This window comes from Pectinophora gossypiella, chromosome 9 (assembly GCF_024362695.1).
Source record: "Pectinophora gossypiella chromosome 9, ilPecGoss1.1, whole genome shotgun sequence".
NCBI lineage: Eukaryota > Metazoa > Arthropoda > Insecta > Lepidoptera > Gelechiidae > Pectinophora > Pectinophora gossypiella.
The window spans coordinates 11,747,765-11,770,869 of NC_065412.1; the positions used below are offsets into that span (position 1 = coordinate 11,747,765).

General features: G+C 38.5%; 1 protein-coding gene across 1 annotated transcript; it reads right to left on the reverse strand.

The window, feature by feature from the left end:
* Nucleotides 1–14,861: 14,861 nt before the first annotated feature.
* LOC126369606 (uncharacterized) lies at nt 14,862–19,537 on the reverse strand. The gene has a single exon (XM_050014098.1). The coding sequence runs from the start codon at nt 18,942–18,944 to the stop codon at nt 15,564–15,566; it is 3,381 nt and encodes a 1,126-aa protein (XP_049870055.1). The 5' UTR covers nt 18,945–19,537; the 3' UTR covers nt 14,862–15,563.
* Between the last annotated feature and the right edge of the window lie 3,568 nt (nt 19,538–23,105).

Sequence of the window (23,105 nt, forward strand, 5' to 3'; positions counted from 1 at the left end):
CAGGACCACCGCAATGCAATAAATGTATGCGAAAGGCTGTTTACTTAGATGATTTGGAAGCCACTCCTCATCACTATGCAGCCACACAAGATGCAGGCTGAACTCAAATAGGCATGATCCAGATAAGCCAGACAAACATTTTCGACTTACATAAGACGTTGTAAGACGCCGCGAGACGTTGCAAGACGAAAGTTAGTTCGGAGCACGTATCCAGAATTAGGTTTCGTGGTGGGTCGTACCTATAATACATACATAATCTCATCCGCAATATCTCATCCTCTTCTATCGCGTATATTGTGAGGTGGAATACCAACCGCAGCAACCCTGGTGGCAGGGTTATTATTATTTAGCCACTAAAGGCCTGCCTAAGATGGCTCATAATGAAGGACTTTCCAGCATACGTTCCCCAAATATTTTGCGTCCTCACTTTATGACCCCTAGAGGGCGCCACATTAAATTTACCGTGACGTCACATATCCAATAACCACCGGATAATCAAGACGCTACTTGTGACACCTCATTTGTCAAATTCTGACAGCTAGTTTCGAAGTTAGGTTAGAACAGCCGTGCATACACACATACAAACATTTTTGCTTCGCCTCAAGTATAACATTTAACCCCCTTCTGAATACGTTTCTGTATAGTTCGTAGCTCGGGGTTTGTTCAATCAATCGAAGCCAGAGATGGATTGTGTTCAGTTGGGAAAGTTTCCCCATCGCTTTTACGACTTACTCAATGCACATTTGCCATAAGTTATTCTTTAAATGTTTGTTAGTAGCATCCAAACCGGCTCTTGTTAAAAGTTTCAGTAAGTGACTAATATTTCATTGTATATGTAGTTTGTCACTGCCCCTGTGGTGCTGTAGCACACGGACTTGCTTCTCAATGGGGGAGAGTCGGTTCGCACCGAACTCGCACCAATGAGTTAATTTATCTTAAGTGCAGTTCACTAACACAGTTGGCACAAAAATTATAGATACGGCGGATCTTATCACGTTGGTCTAATAAAAAGCTCGGTGACGCGTGGGTGCTTGGTTCACTTTGCGATAGATATAGATACCCCAACTATCCCAATTTGAATACAGTCGTGTTTAGTTTAATACCACAATTACGTGTGACATACATACCTAGAGAAACTCGTTCCGTAATCCCTAATGGGGTAGGTGGACCAGAAGCAATCAGAAAATTACTTTTTATACCAAATCTTAAGTTAGATAGATATAATTATGATGGTCCGTAAGCTATCAGATGATCAGGGGGTCTAAAAAAGGCTGAACCTCTTCATCAAACAGCAATATTGCTATTTGGCATTTGTTAACATTACGCACTTACTTTTATACACGCAAACATTGATGTTTATAATACCTAGTAGGTAACAGCTAGATAATCAGCTATTGCAAGCAAGTATCAAACAAAAATATTGCCATTTTTAAGGGGATTTCTTTTTTGTCTAAAAATGCCATCAATAGCAATTATATCGTCTAACGACAATTATGACGTCTAACACTAACCTTAAGAAGATAAACAGTTGAAGTTGAACAGTTGAATGCATTCTTCGTTTTTTATGCGCCTCCAGTTCATCATAGAAGCAAAAAAGAAGAATAAACAAGTAAAATTAAGTATAAAGGTACTCGTTATAGTTATAAAGAACCGAATGTAAGCGAGAAAAGACATACATAACATCACGCCTAATTCCCGTTTGGGTAGGCAGAGACCACAGAAATTCCATTTACTACGATGCTGGCACACCACCTTCGCCTCCACTCTCATCAAAGACTCAGAAATTCAGAGAATTTTCATCAGAGAATTCTGTGACACATTCGAACATTTCGAACCTTTCTGCACAAATGGCTGCAATACGCCAAAGTACTAAGCCAAAGGGAAAATAAACTTGACTGGCGCAAACTGGAGGTCGTTGTTTCAGAAGGTGCATTCTCACTAATTCCCCTCGCTTACACCAACTACTGCACCCTACGATTCTGTCTTCTGTATACACTCTTTGGTTCAATTCAGTGGTTTTGTTAAATCAATTTAATTTTCCCTTAAATAAAATCAATGTTATTTATTTTCAGTGAAGTAGGTAACTCCAGGGGTGTAAAAATGCCACATCAAAGCAATTCATCTAAAAAAGCAATATTGCTATTTGACATTTGTGTGCATTGAGCACTTACTTATATATGCTTTCTTAGATGAATTGCTTCGATGTGGTTTTTAACCCCCCAGGTAGCGAAATATGAGCTTTTCAAATGAATAAACCACTGACTTCTAAATGTTGTTTGCAAAACGCAAAACTCATTACGTTATAAATCGTCATGGTTTCAATTCAAGGCTTTAACAATATAATCACATACAACTAGAACCATAAACAATTAAATATATATTAGCAAATCATAATACCTACCTCTATGGACATTATATAGTACTTACATGTACATATGTTGTTAATGCACAAACATCGTAACGAGTGTTTCACGTATTATGATTTTCGTAATAGTATTTTTGATCCTACTTGTTATTTCTCCATCAAAGGGTGATACCTTAACATCAATGCCAAAAGCTGATAATAATAACTATGTAAGTAACTGTGGGTATTGGTTACTTAAACCTATAATTGGCTTATTAACTATAACGTAATCTATTATTTCTTTTGCTGTTGGTTTTCCGAAGAAAATAAAATAAATAAAAATAAAATAAACATTTAGTTATTTGTATACAAAAATATATCCAGGTGAGAGCCCTCAGCGCTCCTCATTTGTCTGGGCAAGTATTTAATGCCATATGCGGCAATAAAACAGCTACAATAAATCACGTCAAAAATCGCCAGGTATTCCATACCATATTTATGGCATGATTATGTTGTTTTTTATGGTTTGGCAAATTTGGTGATGTTTTGTGCCGACCCCAATTAGAGTAAAATAGAGCAGGAGGATGACGATTTGGCGACTTCACTTTTAAAAAGATATATATATAGTAATTTGGCCAAGTTGAAGTGGAATTGGACAGATCACGTCTTTCACATGCCTAACGACCTGTGGGCTATGATCACCACAGAATGGTCTCCGAATAGAGGCAGACGCATGCGTGGCAGACCGAGGCGGAGATGGTGCGACGACTTGGATGCTTTCATGGAAGGCTGGCCGGAGGAGTACTGAGAGAATCCTGGAAGAAATGGAGGGAGGCCTTTCCCCAGCAGTAGGACACCTCAGGCTAGATAAGATAAGAAGATAGTAATCACAAAATTTTCTTTTCAGGGTGAATATACGGTGGAACTAGAGAGTTCGGAGGTATGTAAAGGCCCTAAGGCGGTGAACGTTTCTACAGCTTCATTTACATTGTCCAAAGCTAAGGACGACATAAAATTTATATTGGAAGAGACAATACCCAAACCTGTCTCTCTAGATGAGGTTAGTTGCGGCTTTATTACCATAGTATCACGGGTGTCGGATTTATTGACAGTGCTCTTTTTCGTAATTTCGGTGGCAACCGAGTGTTTTTCTAACAGGAAACTCGGTAAAGCGTGGGTGCTTTATTCATCTATTTATTTATTTTTGCATATCACTTGGATGGGATATTACTGACTGATATTACGTTGTGTGTGTTAAAAAAATATACTTACAATATTTTAGGTACATCTTTAAGGACATCATTTTAAATATTATGTCACAGGTAAAGATAGCAGTGTACACTATAAAGGGTAACGAGACCAAATTTCTATGGAACACTCACATCAGCAAACCATGCCAACACTTTGCCTTTGGAGACATAATATCGAATTTTGTGGAAAAACCCGTGTCAAAATGTATTTTGAAAAAGGTAATAATTTTGTATTTTACAATATTTTTTATTTATTAAATTGTAGCAGGTAAGACCCCACTCTATGCATACAGAGGCAGTACCGGAGACGTTTTTATAATGTTTTAAGGTTGTAGCTATGTGCCATAATGTTGACACAAAAATCTACAACTTTACACAAATTCCCTCTTCCCGCGTCGAATAACAAGATGCAGGTTACTGCTACATGCTTCCGGTTTATCATCAAAAGTTCAACGTTGATTATTCTTAGATTAACTTTTCCCAGAAGGACTGTCAAATGTCAACCTCTCAAACCTATCGCGTTGCTCTATTGTGGGTTGGTATAATATATAATAATTAATTACAGACATTCACGTTATATACTCGTATACCTAGATTATATTTTGTATTGGTTCTACTGGCCGATCTCATCAAATTTGGCGCTGCAGACACTTTGCACATCTCGTATGAATATATGCAAACAGTGCGACAGTCGCGTGATAGCATCGCGACTAATTTAAACCATTATTAACGAGCCAGTAGAAATAGTCTCTGCTGTCTGATATAAGTACATGATATTTATATTTTAAAATATTTTTACAGGGAAACATTTATGTAGAGGGAATGTTGAATCAAATGACGAAAAATATCTTCGGAACGTCATTTTTCTACGGAAAATACAGTTTTAGAGTTTTGCTCCTCTCCAAAAGTGGTAACGTTCTCTGTCTTAAGCACGTTACTGAATTTAAAAAGAAAATTAAATAAATGGCTGAAAAAATCTGATCAAAAAATTGCCTCCGACGGGATAAGCATGTTAACTATTACATCATCACTGGGTCTTCACCCTGTCCATGCATTGACCTCGTATATTATCAAAGAGACTACCAATCTCTGTAAAAAAAAGTCCGTGGCGCATCTTGTCGAACAGCAACGGCGTGTCACGTCACGATTGAATTTAATCACAATGGGCGTAATGACTATACTGAACAACTGATACTGTTTTTTATTTCAACAAACATCTCAATATAACTTCATCATCATCACTAATTTAAGAGCCACGCTCTTGTCGGTGTAGTAAAATATAAGTTTAAAAACTAAAACCCGACTATGGAAAAATACCGCTCTAAAATGTATATAATTATAATTATGTATTTATTCATATGAAACAAGAAAATATGTATTTATATTGTGTAGCAGAGCAGTTATGTTATCAATACAAACCTTTATAGATTATCTCCAGATCTTGCATAAAACACATATCGAAAGCAAGTTAACTTTATAAATAAGACCCCAAAATAATATAAATAAAAATATAAATTTAAAAACTAAAACCCGACTACGGAAAACGAAATTTTTAAATGAAAAACAACACATTTTTATTTTCTTTCAATGTACCATTTCTTTATTTTTTATTTTCTTATGTATATTTGTACGCCTGCATGCAGGCCGAACACATCACAACATTGTTATTTAAATTATTTTACCACCTTTTTTGTATTCTATGTGTTCTCACAAATAAATTGATTTGATTTGATTTGAATGAAACAAGAAAATAGGTATCTTTTTTTCTGAAATTCTTCCGAATTGTGATATTTAGAAGATAGCCGTGGTCGTATGCCAATCTGTCCTAAGAGTTTGCGTACCACGTCTTACATCTACGTCTATCTCCTAAACATCACAATTCAGAATAATTTCAGAGAAATATACCATTTTCTGGATTCATTATTTTTTTGAATGTGATTTTTCCGTAGTCGGTTTTAGTTTTTAAATTTTAATTTTTAATAATAACACTTTTATTATAACGTTAAAGTACAAGTTTTTAATTTTAATATTTATAAAATTATCGAAAATTCGTTATTATAACATACAAAATCCGTCTACTGTAATCAGGCTTCCATTACTTTGGAAAATCTGAGTATAAAATTCAAATGGTAAGTAAGTAGTTTAGATCACAAGACAATAAAAAACGCATTTCCTCACTGTTTTTACGCAATTTTTTTTTATTATTTTTGTGCTGGAAAGGTGACAAATAAATTATTTAAGCATACATTATCGTTTTTATTTATAATTTCCTAAACTCACGACAAATCCGGTAGCTCATTAAACCCTGGTTGCTTTATTTATTTTCCAATATCATTTTAAAAGTACCAACCCAAACCATGCACCAGTCACCATCCACCCACACATGTTGGGGTACGTTGCTGCTAGATACTGTTTTAAAAGTACATCACAATGCCATAAAAAATATGAAACGATATAAATAGGTATTATCAAGGTAAGTACGTTCAAAAAATAACCCATATAACCTTTTGTCCTTCTTCGTATACAAATTATCATCTATGTTATTCTGATTGCAATAAACTAGTATTATAAATAAATAAAGAAAACTTGCACAAGGATTGCGATTTTTTTTGTGAAAAATAATCTTGCTGTACACAGAGGTGGGCCAAGCGGACCAAGGCGTCATTTCCCGACTGCGACGACACAAAAAGAAGGGTTATGTGTTTGACCGCAATGTATACACGTCAGAATTTTAACTAGGACGTCCCTTGGTGGTTATAGGCTATGTAAAGTTACGCTAAATTCAATGTGGTACCCTCTAGAGGACATAATCTGAAGACGAAAAAATGTTTTTCTTCCAATGGTATTGTGTTTGATATCAAAATAAATGAAAGGGCTTAATTTGCACATTACAAATATGCACATATTACTAGCTTTTATTTGCGGGTTTGGTTGTATTTACTCGATATTATGTTATTAATTAAATTATGATAAAAATTAAATAATTATGTTGAATTGATAACATAACTGCTCAGACATATTCCTTACAATAGGTTTTATCTCCAAATCTCATAAATACTTAACGGCGGCACGTTATCTTAATAAATCAGACCCCAAAATAGCATAAATCAAATTATAAGTTTAAAAACTAAAACCCGACTACGGGAAAATTACCCTCTAAAAAGTATGAAACAAGAAAATATCCTCTTCTTTTCTCTGAAATTCTTCAGAATGGTGATATTTCTAGGAGATAGCCGTGGAATGCCAATCTGTCCTAGGTAAGAGTTTACTTACCACGGCATGTGATCACGACTATCTGCTAAACATCACTATTCGGAATAATTTGACAGAATGGAAGAGAATATTTTCTTATTTCATGCCTACTTTTTAGTGTGGCTTTTCCGTAGTCGGGTTTTAGTTTTTAAACTTATATTTTTATTTAGCTTACGACATAGGATAAAGAATAATATAACTTACGGAACCGTAACTCTCCACCCTGCGCCAACATAGGGCGCCGAGCTAGCTTTACCTCACCCCTCTAGGTCTAACTTTAGTCTAAATAGCCGTAAGTCTAACTCCCTAGCCTGAGATTTTTATATGGAGCATCAGGAGTGTGCTTACGGGTTCATACTAAAACTCAATCGCCGACCGTTTATCCCGCTTTCCCGGCTCTATGTGCAGCAAGAATACGACTGTCGACCATCGAACTGATCTAATCCTACAATTTCGTACCCTTAATGACTCTTTATGTACCTTCATCCGATGACGGTAAGTACTTACTCTAATTATAAACCTTGGTAACTCAAAACTAATTTCTAGTTTATTGAAGCGGAGTAAAAAATACAAAATGGCGTCTACTCTACATTTTACATTATAAAACGATTAGTACAAACGTTCACTCAGAGTATAACGTTTTTAACATTACGTAGTTATAACATATAGAACTTTCTGGGTGTGGTTTTGCGAAGCGATATGATTTTGAAATCTATTTTCATACTGTCTATGTTTTACTTGTCTGAAACCCACGGCGAAACAAATGAAGGATATGTAAGTTTGTTTTATCTTATTATTCTAAGGTGTGTGTTGTGAGATACAACCCTGGTCTCAGGGTTATTATTGAGCCCCCAAAGGTTCCTGACACGGCTCATGTAGCGACTACGTGCTTACATGGAAAAGTAGAAACTGGGGCCAACGCGCAACGGCTTAACTAACGTGCCTTTTAACGCACGGATCATCAACCAAAGTGAGCAACCACTAGACCACGCAGATTGTTGCCCTTAATTTATAATGAAATATTACAAAAAAAATGGAATAGTTGATAAAATCGACTATGATAAAACGGTAATTTGTATGTTCGATTTACAGGGCTCGTACGATATAAAATTCAAAGGTTGCGGCCTGTGTCGCGGAACAAAAGCTTCGAACTTGACTAGTTCCTGGATAAAGGTGGAAAATGACGGAAATAAACTTGATACTTATGCAAATATCACTTTTTTTGAGCCACAAACTACTATAAATGAGGTCAGTCGTATCAGTAAACTATTTTACACATTACAAAATATGCACATATTATTATATTATACGCACATTGGAGGCTCAAAGAGGCACACGCTTTGCTTAAAATATACACATAAACAGACGATTGAAATGTAATATTCTAGGACATTTTTACAACTCTACACTTCCATATTCTATAACCAGTTTTGATCAAACATTTTGGACAAAAGTGGAAACTATATTTTATTTCATACATACGTAAACTCACGCCTATTTCCTACCAGGGTAAGCAGGGATATGGAATTCCATTTGCTTCCATCCTCACGTTTCATACACGCACGCAATCCAGTTGTATTGGTAACTAGCCGTATCTAGCCTCTATTACGTACCACCATATCAATGACTATAATTTTTCATGACCAAGTTTCAGAAAAACAACTAACACCTTCATTTCAGGTGAAAATTAGTGCCTACGAGTTAAAGGATGCCAAGAAAAATGTGCTTATAAACTACAAAATAGATAATCCATGCGAGAGGGCAGGCATGGGTGCCACTTTCAAGAAATATTTGAAAACTAGTAACTGTATTGTCCAAAAGGTGAGAGAAATAGTGTAGTATGTGGTCCAGTGGTGGATCGTTGAGCTCACGAGCCTGAGGTCCCGGGTTCGAAACCCGGTGGGAATATCGCTTTAAGATACCTAGTTTAGTTAGGTCATTACAGTCTGATCACCCCGAAAGTGAGATGATCCGTGCTTCGGAAGCTCGGAAGGCACGTTAAGCCGTTGGTCCCGGTTACTGCTCACTCATGTAAGAAGTAGTCTTTACATGAGCTATGTCAGGGGCCTTTTGCGGCTTAATAATAACCCTTACACCAGGGTTGATGAGGTTGTTCATCCACCTCACAACTCAGACGATAGAAGAAGAATATAGGCTGTATGCCTATGTGACAGTCTTAATCAATGAGCTCTTCTCTTCTTCTTCTTTTTTAAGAAGAAGAGCTCATTGACTGTCACATAGGAATACAGCTTCTTATTTTTCTTTGAAGAATAAGAAGCTGTATTCTTCTTCTTTGAAGAAGAAGAATGCTTATATTATGATAGATGTATTTGTTTTTATCTTAAATATCGATAGCATCTAACAGCAACACTAAAGAAAGTTGCATTTTTACCCGGATGCGGAAACCCAAAGAGGGTATTGTTTTGGCAGACATGTAGGCATGTCCGGATGTTACGCTGAAGCTCAGACGGATCAGCCGAATTCGATTTAGGAACAGTATTGCTGGATGTTCCTCTTTGTTTTCTAAATAAAAGTCGTGTAAAACCGCATACAAAATGTTTTCGCATGTAACTTAAATTTTTATACGTCCTGTTAAAAACGTAAATAATTATCACGACAACTGATGTCATTTTAGTAAAATGGTTGTTAAAATATGTGATAACTATTTAGAATGAGAGCAGAACAGAGATATAGAACATCGCTTAGTGCGAAAGAGATGAAAGACATTGTGAAGTTGTAAAAGTTGTACAGCGTATTTCGTCAGGGACGAGAGATATGTCACTGTAAGCATGCTACTTGGAATAGTTAATTTGATAAATACAAGTTTAATATAGGTTCGCTAATTTATATTAGGTACGTTACGTTTAGGTTTTGTTTCGGACTTTTGACGATTATGAAATTAACATAATCCATACTTAAGTTATTTATAATAGTAATTTATAAATACTCGACACGAGCGCGGCAGCAAGTAATTCAAGGGCTTTCTAAAAATACTCGCAAGGCCTACTATCTACGTAGATCAACATCGTACGGCGAATAGTCGTTACCACAGATACTAGAAAGTAGCCGTCGGTTGCCATGCCATCTTTGTTTAACCTTCTTAGTAATAAAAAAAACATGTGAACGAATTCGCGGGCCGCAAGCTACTAATTAAATATTTATATTGGTGCTGATTCCAGTACACACTATCCAATTTTATTTTAAGTTATACCTGTTAATTTCTTATCCGCCGAAAAGGAAAGATACGGGTAATCGACAGGCATAAACTTATGGAATACACGTTAATTTTAGGCAGAAATTAAAAAAAACACCACCCAAAATTTTATACTGGCCAATAAGTTGACAGCACACGTCAAACGGGTTGCTATATTAGCGAAATGCCTATTTTATTCGCGGTTATACTTCGTTTTAAAATTCTTCGAACGATTCTTTTCGAAGGATAAGAAAAGGACGTATATAACTTAAAATTTAATTAAGAGGTGTCTGCAGGATTCGGGGATATTGACTGTATTATTTTATTGCAGGGTAACTACATCCTTAGGCTGCAAATTGCGGAATTGACGAAGTACGTATTTGGTCCATCTTACTTTTATGGAGATTACTATATAAAAGGAGTCATGCTTTCGAAGAAAGGCAATATTATCTGCATACTTTCAAGGGTAGAAGTTTTTAAATCTCGTGAATCATAATTAAAATATAATCACTTATTGTACTGTATTAGACGTTCTGTTTAATACTACATAATTACTAGTGCTGTGGCGTTCGCAGGAATGTTCCCACTTTGAGAACTTTCCCAGCAAAAATAAGGCGCAAAACTTATGTAAAAAAGAGCTATATAACCTAACCTTAAGCCAAAGAAGACCAGAGTACAAGAAAGAACAATTTAAAAAAGAAAAATAGCCAGTGTCGTTACAATTAAAGAGTTTTTACAACGGCGGGAATGGCACGTCACTAATAATTACTTGCTTTCGCCACTTAATAGGTATTTTATTATTTTTCAACGCACGCCAAAATGTTTATCCGTATTAAGTATTTATTGGCATCCTGTACTTGTTTTGTTTTCGTTTTCCATTAAAATTATGTAAACATAAAATTGAAAATGTAATTACTATATTTTATCTGTAAAATTGAAGTGTAATTTGTACCACATTATTATAATAACAAGGTTATAAAACCATTAGTGCTTACTTACTTCATTGTAAAACATCATGAAATATATTTTGTGGTACAATTTAAAAATAATATCCAAATGACACATCACCATTCGGTAACGGCCACTGTGGTCCAGTGGTTGAGCGTTGGCTTCACGATCCGGAGGCCCCGGGTTCAAATCCCGGTTAACGGTTGGTTAGGACATTACAGGCTGATCATCTGATTGTCCGACAGTAAGATAATCCGTGCTTCGGAAGGCACGTTAAGCTGTTGGTCCCGGTTACTACTTACTGGTGTAGTAGTGTTGTTGGGGCCTTAGGCGGCTCAATAATAACCCTGACACCAGGGTTGATGAGGTTGGCACTCCACCTCATAACCCACACGATAAGAAGAGAAGACCATTCGGTAATCGTATCTTTTGAGATACCAGTGATTTTTTTTTTTTTTTTTTGTTGACGTGACTTATTGTAGATTTGCCGCAGATGGCATTAACTACTTGGCCGGACAAATGGGGAGCGCTGAAGGCTCTCACCCGGTACAACGTTTAAGACAACAGCCTGAGGGTGCCCAGTTGGGCGCGAACCTCGGCTCAGGGCGTCGTCTGAGAAGAAAAATATTTGAAAGAATTAATCGACCCTAGTGACAAAACCATCTATTGACTGGCAGCATATCATTGTCATTTTATATTATTATCATCAATCTACTATTATAATCGAACCCTTTTTTGTATGTACTATATATTTATCTGCATTTTAATTTGAAGCAAAACCTTAAGCTTATAAATAAGAATAGCCTTTTACTAAAGATAAAAGCACACTTTCGCTATCGACGGAAAAACTACATCAGCAAAATTTAAATTTTTCCCAAAATTTGTCTCAAACGAGACTTAAACGTGAATAGGTAAAAAGGGTCGGAAAGCTAGAAAATATTCGCAGAGACCATTATTCGGTCCTTTACAACATGAAACAAGCAAGGAAATGTCAAAAAGGTTAAGTATTCTTCTGGGGACTGGAATAACACCAACAACGATACCATACAATCTGAATTCTTTAGGAAAAGGTTGACCTAAAAATTATCATTTGCCTAACGACAACACTATCGTGAATATCGTTGTGAGCGTATGTAATTTTGATGGTGTTTTTAGTAAGTAAGTATCTAGTAAAGTTCAAATCAGTAAAAAGAAATTAGTAGGTACAATTACCCCACAATGTGAACTGTACCACGTCTCATAAATAATGTTTGTTCACTTGATATATTCCAAACAGGACTAAATTGAAATATCCTCATAATTATCCCCACGTTTCATTTTACTTCAATTTTCTATTTCCAAATATGTTTTTTTAGCCCAAAAAATAGCTAATTAAATTATACCTATACGAGTATAAGTACGAGGTATGATTTTTTTATCATAAAATACTTCATCATCATCAGCCCATTAACTTCCCCACTGCTGGGGCACGGGCCTTCCCTATGGATGGATAGGGAGATCGGGCCTTAAACCATCGCGCGGGCCCAGTGCGGATTGATGGTTATTAACGATTGCTAATACAGCCGGGACCAACGGCTTAACGTGCCTTCCGAAGCACGGAGGAGCTCGAGATGAAAACTTTTTTTTGTGGTCACCCGTCCTATGACCGACCTTCGCGAAAGTTACTTCAACAATCGCAGACCGAGCGCGTTTACCGCTGCGCCACCGAGCTCCAAATATACTTAAATCTATGTTAATAACAATATTACATATTAAGATATGATGTATTCTATGTGTTTGTCATGCATGTGTGTGTCATGTATTCCAACGTCCTTTAAGGCACGTCTTCGTAAGTAATTCTTCATCTTTCCCTGTATAATTCCCTACCAAAATCTTCACGAGTAAGTGCCTACTGTAATTGGCGCCATTTTATTTACTTTTATTATGTCAAATACAAAACGTAATATTCCGTTTTAGATTCTAATTTAATCGAAAATTTTAATTGCACGGCGTTTGAGAACGGTTATAGTCCATTTACTGGAAACGTTACTGCTTTATTTGGAGCTATTTTGTGAAATTTCAACAACAAAGGATTCGTGAGATAACGCAAATAAATTGTTTCTCGGCTGCTAACTCAACAAATAAGTACTTCCAATTAAACACGGAATATCTCTCGCTTTAATAATGAATCAGTTTTGGAAATTTTGTCCGTTTTCCTTTGTACTTATTTACTATTCGAATACAAGAGTCTCTTCTCTTCTCGTAGAAGGTGATCAAAGCACGCCAAGTGCATTTTGTACAGATGTTTAGATAGGTTCAGTTCTGTAATTATTGTTCAGCTAACTTAAGATAAAGGTCATTATTATTAAGAATCCTTGAAGAACATTCATGATTGGATAGTTCTGTAGCAGAATACAAACTCTGCACTTACTGGCCTTTTCTTTTTAAATTTCTAAATTCTCATTCCATTCCGCAATTCCTTTCATTTTACGCTGATTTGCATCCCCGACCTTGATAAGAGCAACACATATACTGCTTATTGACCGTGCCCACTAATTTTAATTGTGATGATAAATTCTTCATTGTAGTTTAACATAGCATGGTTTTAATTTCGTTAAGTTCTTGTGTGAAGTGCTAATTAATAAACTGTGTATTTATTTCTATTGGTGTTTACTGTTTTTTTCGCTATTACTACTCATCCTACTCTCCTGCTACTACTCTGCCGGCACGTCGGGACTCCATCACCACTCATCGTGCCGCAGTTCCCTAGGTCAAACTGACAAAAAACGTTAACTTTTTCGATTTAACTTATTTATGAATTTTAATAACGACAAAATTTATCACATTTGTCGCTTTTCTATGACGTCACAGGTTGCTTTTTCATATAATATCCGAAGTAATTTCGTGTTTTGACGTACGTATAGTCAAAGTGGTGCTAATTCCTGCAGACGCCATCTAATTTTATTTTAAGTTATACCTGTCATTTTCTTATCCGTTGAAAAAGAATGGGACGGGTAATCGACAGGCATAAAATTTATGGAATACACGTCAATTTTAAGCAGAAATGTAAAACAACCGTCTAAAAATTTTACATCGGTCAATAACCCGACAGAATTATGTTGACAGCACACGTCAAACGGTTTGCATACCAGCGAGATACCTATTTATTCGCTCGGGTTATTCATTCATTTACTCATTCTTCCTAAAATTAAGAGCTGTCAATCATCCGTCCCTTTCCTTTTTGGCGGTTTAGAAAATGACGGGTATACCTTAAAATTAAATTAGGAGGTGTCTGCAGGAATCGGGGCCATTAACTGATTTTACTAGTTGGAAACTACCCTATTATAACAGGCATATGGATTATAACAAGATTAGATACAATGACTCTTTCTGAATCTCGCGTTAAGCGACACTCGGTCAGAATGAGATTTTTGTTGTATATTGTGTCCGGAATGTGATATTTTACTTACATAGTAGCTATAGTAATCAGTGGCATTACCAGCCCATTGCTCCTCAGCAGCTGAACATACCTAGTATTCTATATTTTATGTTCGTCTTGCATAAGTAGCATATTAATAAAGTAGATACTTATTGTAACTCACTTGATGCACAAGTTATTTAAGTATCTAGATAAATATTGTTCTACTCTAGAAGCAAATAAATGAAAATGACACTAAAATTGCATTTACTCTCTTTTACCCATTTAAACAAGCATCTGTATCAGTCGCTCTAAATCGATAAACTTATAAATAAAGTAGTAAAAACCGGCTAAGTGCGTGCTAGAAATTCATAGCACAGGGTTCCGTAACTTAAATTATTTCTTGAAAAATGAACTTTTTTAAATGATGAATCTATTATTTATTTCGTTTATAATATTTTGTTATACTGCTACTGGACGCGCCAGCGGCTGAACTTTATGTTTGCCTTCGATAATTAAGAATTTGTAAGATTCTATTGTAAATAAGTGTCTCACGCTGTAAAATGGACAGGAAATAAAGGATGTGCACGCCTTACCTTTCGATGAAACCGCCAGCGAACGACGATATCCCCGGGGATTCAGAGCACACAGCACTTCACAGCACAGTCCAGTTCACAACGGTGGCTCAGTCGCCTACGCAACCCTTTGAAGCGATGGGGGTGCGAAGATCTAACAAAACTGTTTACATCTGGAGCGAATTTAGCGATATGCGACTTAGACGCGAGGTATTGCAGTAACACACACGCGCGCGTTGGAGTAAATTTTCATACTGGTGCGGTTGGCGGTTGTTCTTCGCGCCGCGGAGCGGGGCTGATGACACGCAATGGCCAATCAGCACACTTGTTGTGACGTGCACAGGGAAGGGGTAGCGGGAATCGTGAGACAATACTAATTTATTTACTTAAATCAATAGATGGCGCCACCATTTCCAGCCCCCCTTAAAGGGTCACCTTTAAGAAACTATCATAAAGGGGAAAAATATGAAATATATGCGAAGTTACATAAACTTAAGTTACGATATGCGAAACAAATAGCGTGTTATAGATAACTAATTAACGTATAATAGATATATACAAATAAACTTAATGTCTAAGAGTATGCGCGAATGCGAAATTAAACTTACTGGTTAGGCAGAGGACATAAGCGTACGACAGGACGAAGATATGTACCTCTAGAAGTCCTAACAGTAGCCACGCGAACTATACCATCCTTTGAGGGATGGACCTTCTCTACAACCGCTAACGGCCATGTGAGAGGAGGTGCATTATCGGTTAAAATAATAACAACTGTCCCCGGCGTAATGGGAACAGACGCGGTATTCCACTTCTCTCTCAATTGAAGATTGTGTAAGTACTCAATCCTCCATCGCTCCCAGAAAGACTGAACGAGTTTATCGAGCAGTGAATGCCTATGAAGTAAGTTAAGGTTATTACAATCTACTTCAGGCGCGGGTAGGGAAGATAGAGGCGCGGTGTGGAGGAAGTGACTTGGCGTCAACGCGGTAGGTTCCGCGGGGTCGGAACTTAAAACAGTCAAAGGACGCGAATTAAGCAGACACTCTATTTGCGTTAGAACCGTACTAAGTTCTTCATACGACAGAAGTTGTTGTCCAATGACTTTAAATAAATGCGTTTTAATAATTTTGACCATGCTCTCCCAACAGCCGCCGAAATGCGGTGAATTCGGGCAGATAAATTTCCACTCGATGCGATTTTCTGTTAACTCCTCTTCGAAACGAGGGCGATAATCTTTATTAAGGAAATCATATAACTCACGGAGATAGGACTTAGCGCCTTGAAAGTTGGTTCCGTTGTCGGAATACATACACTGTACCGGACCACGGCGCGCGAGAAAGCGTTTTAAGGCAGCTAAGAAGCTGGGAGTACTAAGGTCAGTAGCGATCTCAATATGTACCGCTCGTGTCGTCAGACACGTGAAGACACAGATGTAACCCTTCAAACTTTGAACTCCGCGACGCCTAACGGGCGTATAAGAAATAGGGCCTGCGTAATCGCAGCCGGTGTGCGTGAAAGCTTTGACAGCTCGTGTAGTACGAGTGTCAGGCAAATTTGCCATAAGCGGAAATGTGGGTCGCGGTTTCATGCGAAAACACTTGTTACATCTGTGGACTCTCTGTCTCACAGCGCGACGGGCGGACAGTATCCAGAACCTTTGTCTAAGGAGAGACATCAAAAGTTCGGGACCAGCGTGTAAATGCGTTTTATGATAATGATCAATAATAAGGTCGATGACATGGTCATGTCGCGGTAGAATAGCGGGATGTTTATGGGAATAATCTAGATCAGAATTGACGAGACGACCGCCTACCCTAATCAGACCATTGTCCAGAAACGCGCGTAACTTATTAAATGCGGGAGAACAACATTTATTATTGCGTAAGTTATTTAATTCGTCGACGAAATATTTGCGTTGTATACTTTGTAATATTTTAATTTCAGCGAACTCCATGTCGCTAGCGGTAACGGACATGGACTCACGGCGAGGTAACAATTTAGTGAATCTGCATACAAATACAATCACGCGTAATAGCTTCGTCCAAGATGACACGCGCTGAGCAAGATTGTATATAGCGCAGTCATGCGCGGGAGCAGTCACAGGGTGTGCTAAAATCTTCCTCTCAGGTATATCTTCAATAGACTGTACCTCGGACTCTTTATTAATAGGCCACTGTGACGGGTCCATCGCAAGCCACGGAGGCCCCTTTAACCACAGGGGGTGCGAAATAAGCTTCTGTGGCGTAACGCCACGCGACAAACAGTCTGCGGGGTTCTCCACTCCGGAGACGTGATGAAAGTTATCAGCGGAGATGTTGTCAGTCACCTGGACGACGCGATTTGCGACGAACGTTTGCCAGCGGTGGGGCGAACTTTTAATCCAATATAAAGCGACTTTAGAGTCGGTAAAAGCGCAAACGTTAACGGCAAAGCGGCTAGCGTAGTTATTTAAAACTGTGCGAAGTAATTTAGATAATAACACGATGCCGCAGAGCTCGAGACGAGCGATAGTGAGCGGTTGCGAGGGCGCAACTTTGGACTTCGAGCACACGAGCTGCACGGTGTTACCACTAGCGGACTGTACGTGAAGGTATACCACACCTCCGTACGCGAGCTCACTGGCGTCTGAGAATCCGACTAAAGTGACGACGCAGTCTTCCACCACACCTACATGTCGCGGTATTTTAAAATCATTGAGCAATGGAAGCTCGTGACAAAACTGTCTCCATATCTTAATGATGTGTGGCGGCGGCTCATCATCCCAGTCGATTCCCAGCTGCCAGAGCTGTTTTATCAAAAGTTTAGCGTATAGGATAGTCGGAGCAACAAATCCCATGATGTCCCACAAGCGGGCAATAGTGGAGAGGATAGTGCGCTTAGTACACTTATCCTGCTCGCGAGGCGCGACTTGAAAATAAAAATAATCAGATTGCGTGGACCAATGCAAGCCCAGTATTTTGTGCTGCATGGATTTATCAAACTCGACCTCTTTAGTGAGTTTGTGCGAAGCGGGAATAGAATCTAAAACCGTCTGCGAGTTGCTATTCCACTTGACCAAGTCCCACTGAGCTGTCTTGAACAAGTCGATGAGTTCCTTAGAGGCGGCGACGCCATCCTCCGCCTTCATTACAGAGAACGCAATGTCATCCATGTAAAGCGCATTGGACGCTATCTCGCTCGCACGCGGATATTTAGAACCATCATCGGAGACAAGCTGCTGTACCGTGCGCAGTGCATGGTACGGGCTAGACTTCAAGCCGAAGCAAACGCGGTTGAACTCGTAAAGAACAAGCGGGTCTTGTGGATTAAAGCGGTAAAGAATGCGTTGATAGCGACGATCGATGTCTCGCATAACGATCTGGAGAAACTGCTGACGACAATCAGCCGTTAAAGCGACAGGGTAAATGCGAAAGTTTAAAATGATCTCAAAAAGATTGCCTTGTAAATTCGGCCCACTGTGCAGGACGTCATTTAAAGAGCGTCCGGAACCAGTCTTACTGCTGGCGTCCAAAACGATGCGTAAGCGAGTAGAAGCTTTGTCCTCCCGAACAACTCCGTGATGCGGAATAACATACATGGGTAACAGCGACTTACTAGAGTCGTCAGAAGGTGCGGGCGATATGTACTCTTTATCGATGTACTCAGTGATGACTTCATCATAAGCAGATCTCAAATTAGGTAAAGCTTCTAACTTTCTTTCTAAACACAGAAAGCGCTTGCGGGCAATATCATAAGATTCACCAAGCGAGAAGACGTCCTCACAGAACGGTAAGCCAACAATATATCGACCACTAGTGGGATCACGCGCAGTGGTCGCGCGGTAGAAGACATCACATTCAACGTCCTCGGCACATTGAACGGGCGAAGCGGTAAGTTCTTCCAATTCCCAGAACCTTTTTACAAGCGTGTTAATTGGCTCCTCGACTACGCAGCAAGCAGTAAGTGAAGAGACCGCGGCGTTACAAATAGTGGGTACGGAACCCATAATAACATAACCCAAAACTGTGTTAACAGCGCGGGGTGCGGGCGCGGGCGCCGACGTGAAGTCACTCCCTCCAACATCGGGTAATAACAAATGCGGGAAAAGCGATGCACCTATCAAAACGTCTATTTTATTAGGAGTCGCGAAAGTAGTATCCGCGAGCGGTAAATTATTCAATTGCGGAAGCGCAGATCTGTCAACCACGGCGGTCGGCAAACAATCCGTTATTTGGTCTACGACCAGCGAGCAAATATTATATTTAATATTTGAATTAAAGCGGGAATGAAATTCGAAATCGACTGACCCCTTAAGTACCTTCTCCGATCCACCGAAACCCTTTATAATTGTGCGTTCGATTTGTTTACGTTGTATACCTAAACGTTCGCAACATTCTTTAGTTATAAAATGACTCTGAGAAGCAGAATCAAGTAAAACACGAATGTGATGACAATTACCACTACTATCGTACGCGGCTACTTGCGCGGTGGCAAGCAGAATTGTAGTAGACGCGGCAAGTTGTTCATTATCAACGCGTGGTGTCGTCGCGGTCGTTGGGCCGGTTGCACACAACGCGACGTCCGCGCGCTCGCACAGTGCGGGCGCGACGGGCGGCGGCGGTTGCGAGGGACGCGATGGCGCGGTCGACGGTGCCGTCGACGCGGAGAGGTTGCGGTTCGATCCCCGTTCGAAGTGAAGTAGCGTATGATGTTTTAATTTACAAACCCGGCAGTTCAGATTTGAATTACAATTTGAAACTCGGTGTATTAAACTCAAACAGTTAACACACCCGTTTCTTTCCTTCACGGCCTTGAAACGTTCGTCCGGGATCAACTTATTAAAATCGGGGCATTTAAATAAATGTTGGTGCGTAATATTAGCACACAAACATTTGTTTGCGGAATCTACCGTACTCAGATAGGCCTGATAGTGCGGCGGCGATGCGTTTACATTATTAGAGCGGGGGCGCGAAAGGGTATTATCTTTTTTAGCACTACTTACAGGGTGAGCTGTAGTAGACGAGCGTTGCAATATTTTTGCTTGTTTATTTATGAAAGTTACAAACTCGTCAAACGTGGGAATATTATTTGAGTCAATACTCATTTCAAACGCGCGAACTGTATCAGAATCGAACTTTTTAAGAGCGATATGAAGTAGAATAAAATCCGTTAAATTATCAAGTTTGAGGTTTTTCAATGCGCGAACTGCGCTTACGAACTTGTCAGAAAACGACTCAAAATTATTGACGGACGCAGAAGTCAGCGGTTTAAAATCACATAATTGATTAATGTAGGTAGAAGCGAGCGTACGTTTGTCTTCGTACTTCTCAATGAGCGTTTCAAATAAAAGGTTATAATTCTCTGCGCACGGCGTAATGCCTGCGCACGCAGCGTGAGCCTTGCCCGAGATCTTTCCTAGCAGGTAGTACAGCTTCTCAGCATCAGTGAGCGATGGATTATCGTGTACAGTGGATTTAAAACTTGCGTAAAATAGAGGCCATGAGCGAATATCGCCAGAGAAAGACATCAACTCAATGGGTGGCAAGCTCGGGTGACTTTTACGCGGGTTGGTGTTTTGAACTTGAGAAGTGCAAGAAGAATATTGACTGCGCAGTTGTTTAATGCGACTATATATTTGTTCGAAAGAGACTAAACATTTATAATCGGGTTTTGCCCCGGGCGTTATAGTTAACAAGCGGCAGTTATAATCGTCCACCAATTTTTGGAAATCGAGACGAAGTGTATCGATATTTGCGCTTCCACAGAGGAAAGTGTCCCTTGCCGTAACATTTTTATGTATATCGGTCGTTAAATCGTAAATATGTTGTACAATTTCGAAAATGGCGTTGCGTTTTGACTCGAGTAGGAGTAGCTGTACATCGACAGCTTCACTGTCCTCGGGTTCATGAATAGCTTTACTCTTAGACATTATGGCTTATGAGAAAGTCTAGGCGAGCGTAAATATTTTATAAAAAGTAGAAATTACAACAGGGACGCGTGACCTTGAACTAGGTACTTACGCGTATGCGCCGGGCGGCCGCGAGTGACCGACCGGTAAAGTTATTGCGATTTATTTCCAATTAGAAATGTAAAATAATATTTGACGAGTAGGTATGCGATGTTATATGCGTTTAAGCTTAAGTTAATGTAATTTACGTGATAATTACATACATAAATGCGATACAAATAAGAAATTATTGTTATTGCGTTGCGAGAATAAAATGGCGGATAAAAGCACACAACACAATGTCGTGGCGCGTTTTAATTATTTGTTTATATACTGTACGTAATGTACGCGATATATAAATGCGAATAAAATACACTCGTTAGATATCCTAAGAAAACTAACAAGGGCGGGTGCTAGTATTATTATTTGGCTAAGAAGGACCACAAATGGACGCGCCAGCGGCTGAACTTTATGTTTGCCTTCGATAATTAAGAATTTGTAAGATTCTATTGTAAATAAGTGTCTCACGCTGTAAAATGGACAGGAAATAAAGGATGTGCACGCCTTACCTTTCGATGAAACCGCCAGCGAACGACGATATCCCCGGGGATTCAGAGCACACAGCACTTCACAGCACAGTCCAGTTCACAACGGTGGCTCAGTCGCCTACGCAACCCTTTGAAGCGATGGGGGTGCGAAGATCTAACAAAACTGTTTACATCTGGAGCGAATTTAGCGATATGCGACTTAGACGCGAGGTATTGCAGTAACACACACGCGCGCGTTGGAGTAAATTTTCATACTGGTGCGGTTGGCGGTTGTTCTTCGCGCCGCGGAGCGGGGCTGATGACACGCAATGGCCAATCAGCACACTTGTTGTGACGTGCACAGGGAAGGGGTAGCGGGAATCGTGAGACAATACTAATTTATTTACTTAAATCAATAGATGGCGCCACCAGCTACAAAATAATTCTTAAATAAAACTATTACAAACGATGTACAGAAAATGGAGTTACAAATTATTTGATACAACAATGGTGTCTATTCGGGCGGACACAAACTTAACCTAATTTTAGTTTGACAGCTCTTACACTAGTGCCGTTCTTCACTTACAGTAAGTGCGAAACAGAGATAGAGCTAGTGTAAGTCTTGTTAAATTAAGTTAAAATTATGTTGGTGGTTGCCCAAATCGGCACTAATGAAACACTTCATTTTCACTTATACTTGTTTTTTTAATAGAACACTTTTATTGGAGCCAGGAAAAATATACATTGGTATAAGGTATTTTAGCCACAGAACCCTTAAAATAATTCTTGAATGAAAGTCGGGTTTCATAAATATTGTATTATACCGACAGACATTGGACAGTAAACAGTGGTTTATGGCTATTACATTTATTCCTTTAGCTTTTACTCGCCGCCGGATTCGGGATTTTTATACTTTTCCTATTGTTTATTGTATATACAGATTTTTATATCGGTGTTGTTCAAAACACAATTTTCTTCAAAGTAAACAAAAATTGTTAAAGCTTGTTTTTATTACTGTATGTGAAGCTTTTACAGCAGTTATATTTTTCCATGATTAATCATCAATACATACATACTCAAAAAGCAAACAGTACAAGTCCGCCGGGCTTATCTCGAAATCAGAAATCAAAATCATTTATTCTACGTAATTATCATGAATAAACTTGTTGAAGGTCAATTTAATATTTTTGAATCTACGATCTGACTGATTATAATTGTTTGTTTTGAATGCATTAAAAAGTATTGTATTGTAATGGTCATATTTCATGAAATAGAATAAATATCATTCGTTGGCCACATCATGATGTAGTTTGGCCAGATCAATGAACAAAAGCAACTAAATGCATGATTACTTTATGATATGGACAAATGTTGGCAATCATATCGTAAAATTAGTAACATTATCCACTGGTAGTGGCGCTGGTGTTTAAAACTTGATTCATATTATAATTTATGTACAATTTTCCATATCTACAGTATCAATTAGGTACTTAAATAATTTTTAACCTAAGAAATTAATCGACTATTCGCTTTTTTATTACATTACATAGCATGGACACCGTCTACATTATCGATATGACCAAAGGTTGATTGATATATCATTAAACGTTATTTGACCATTTCATTAAATAGTCGAACACATCATGAAATGATCAATTCTAAGATCTGGCCACGACAAAAATGCTTTCCTTGT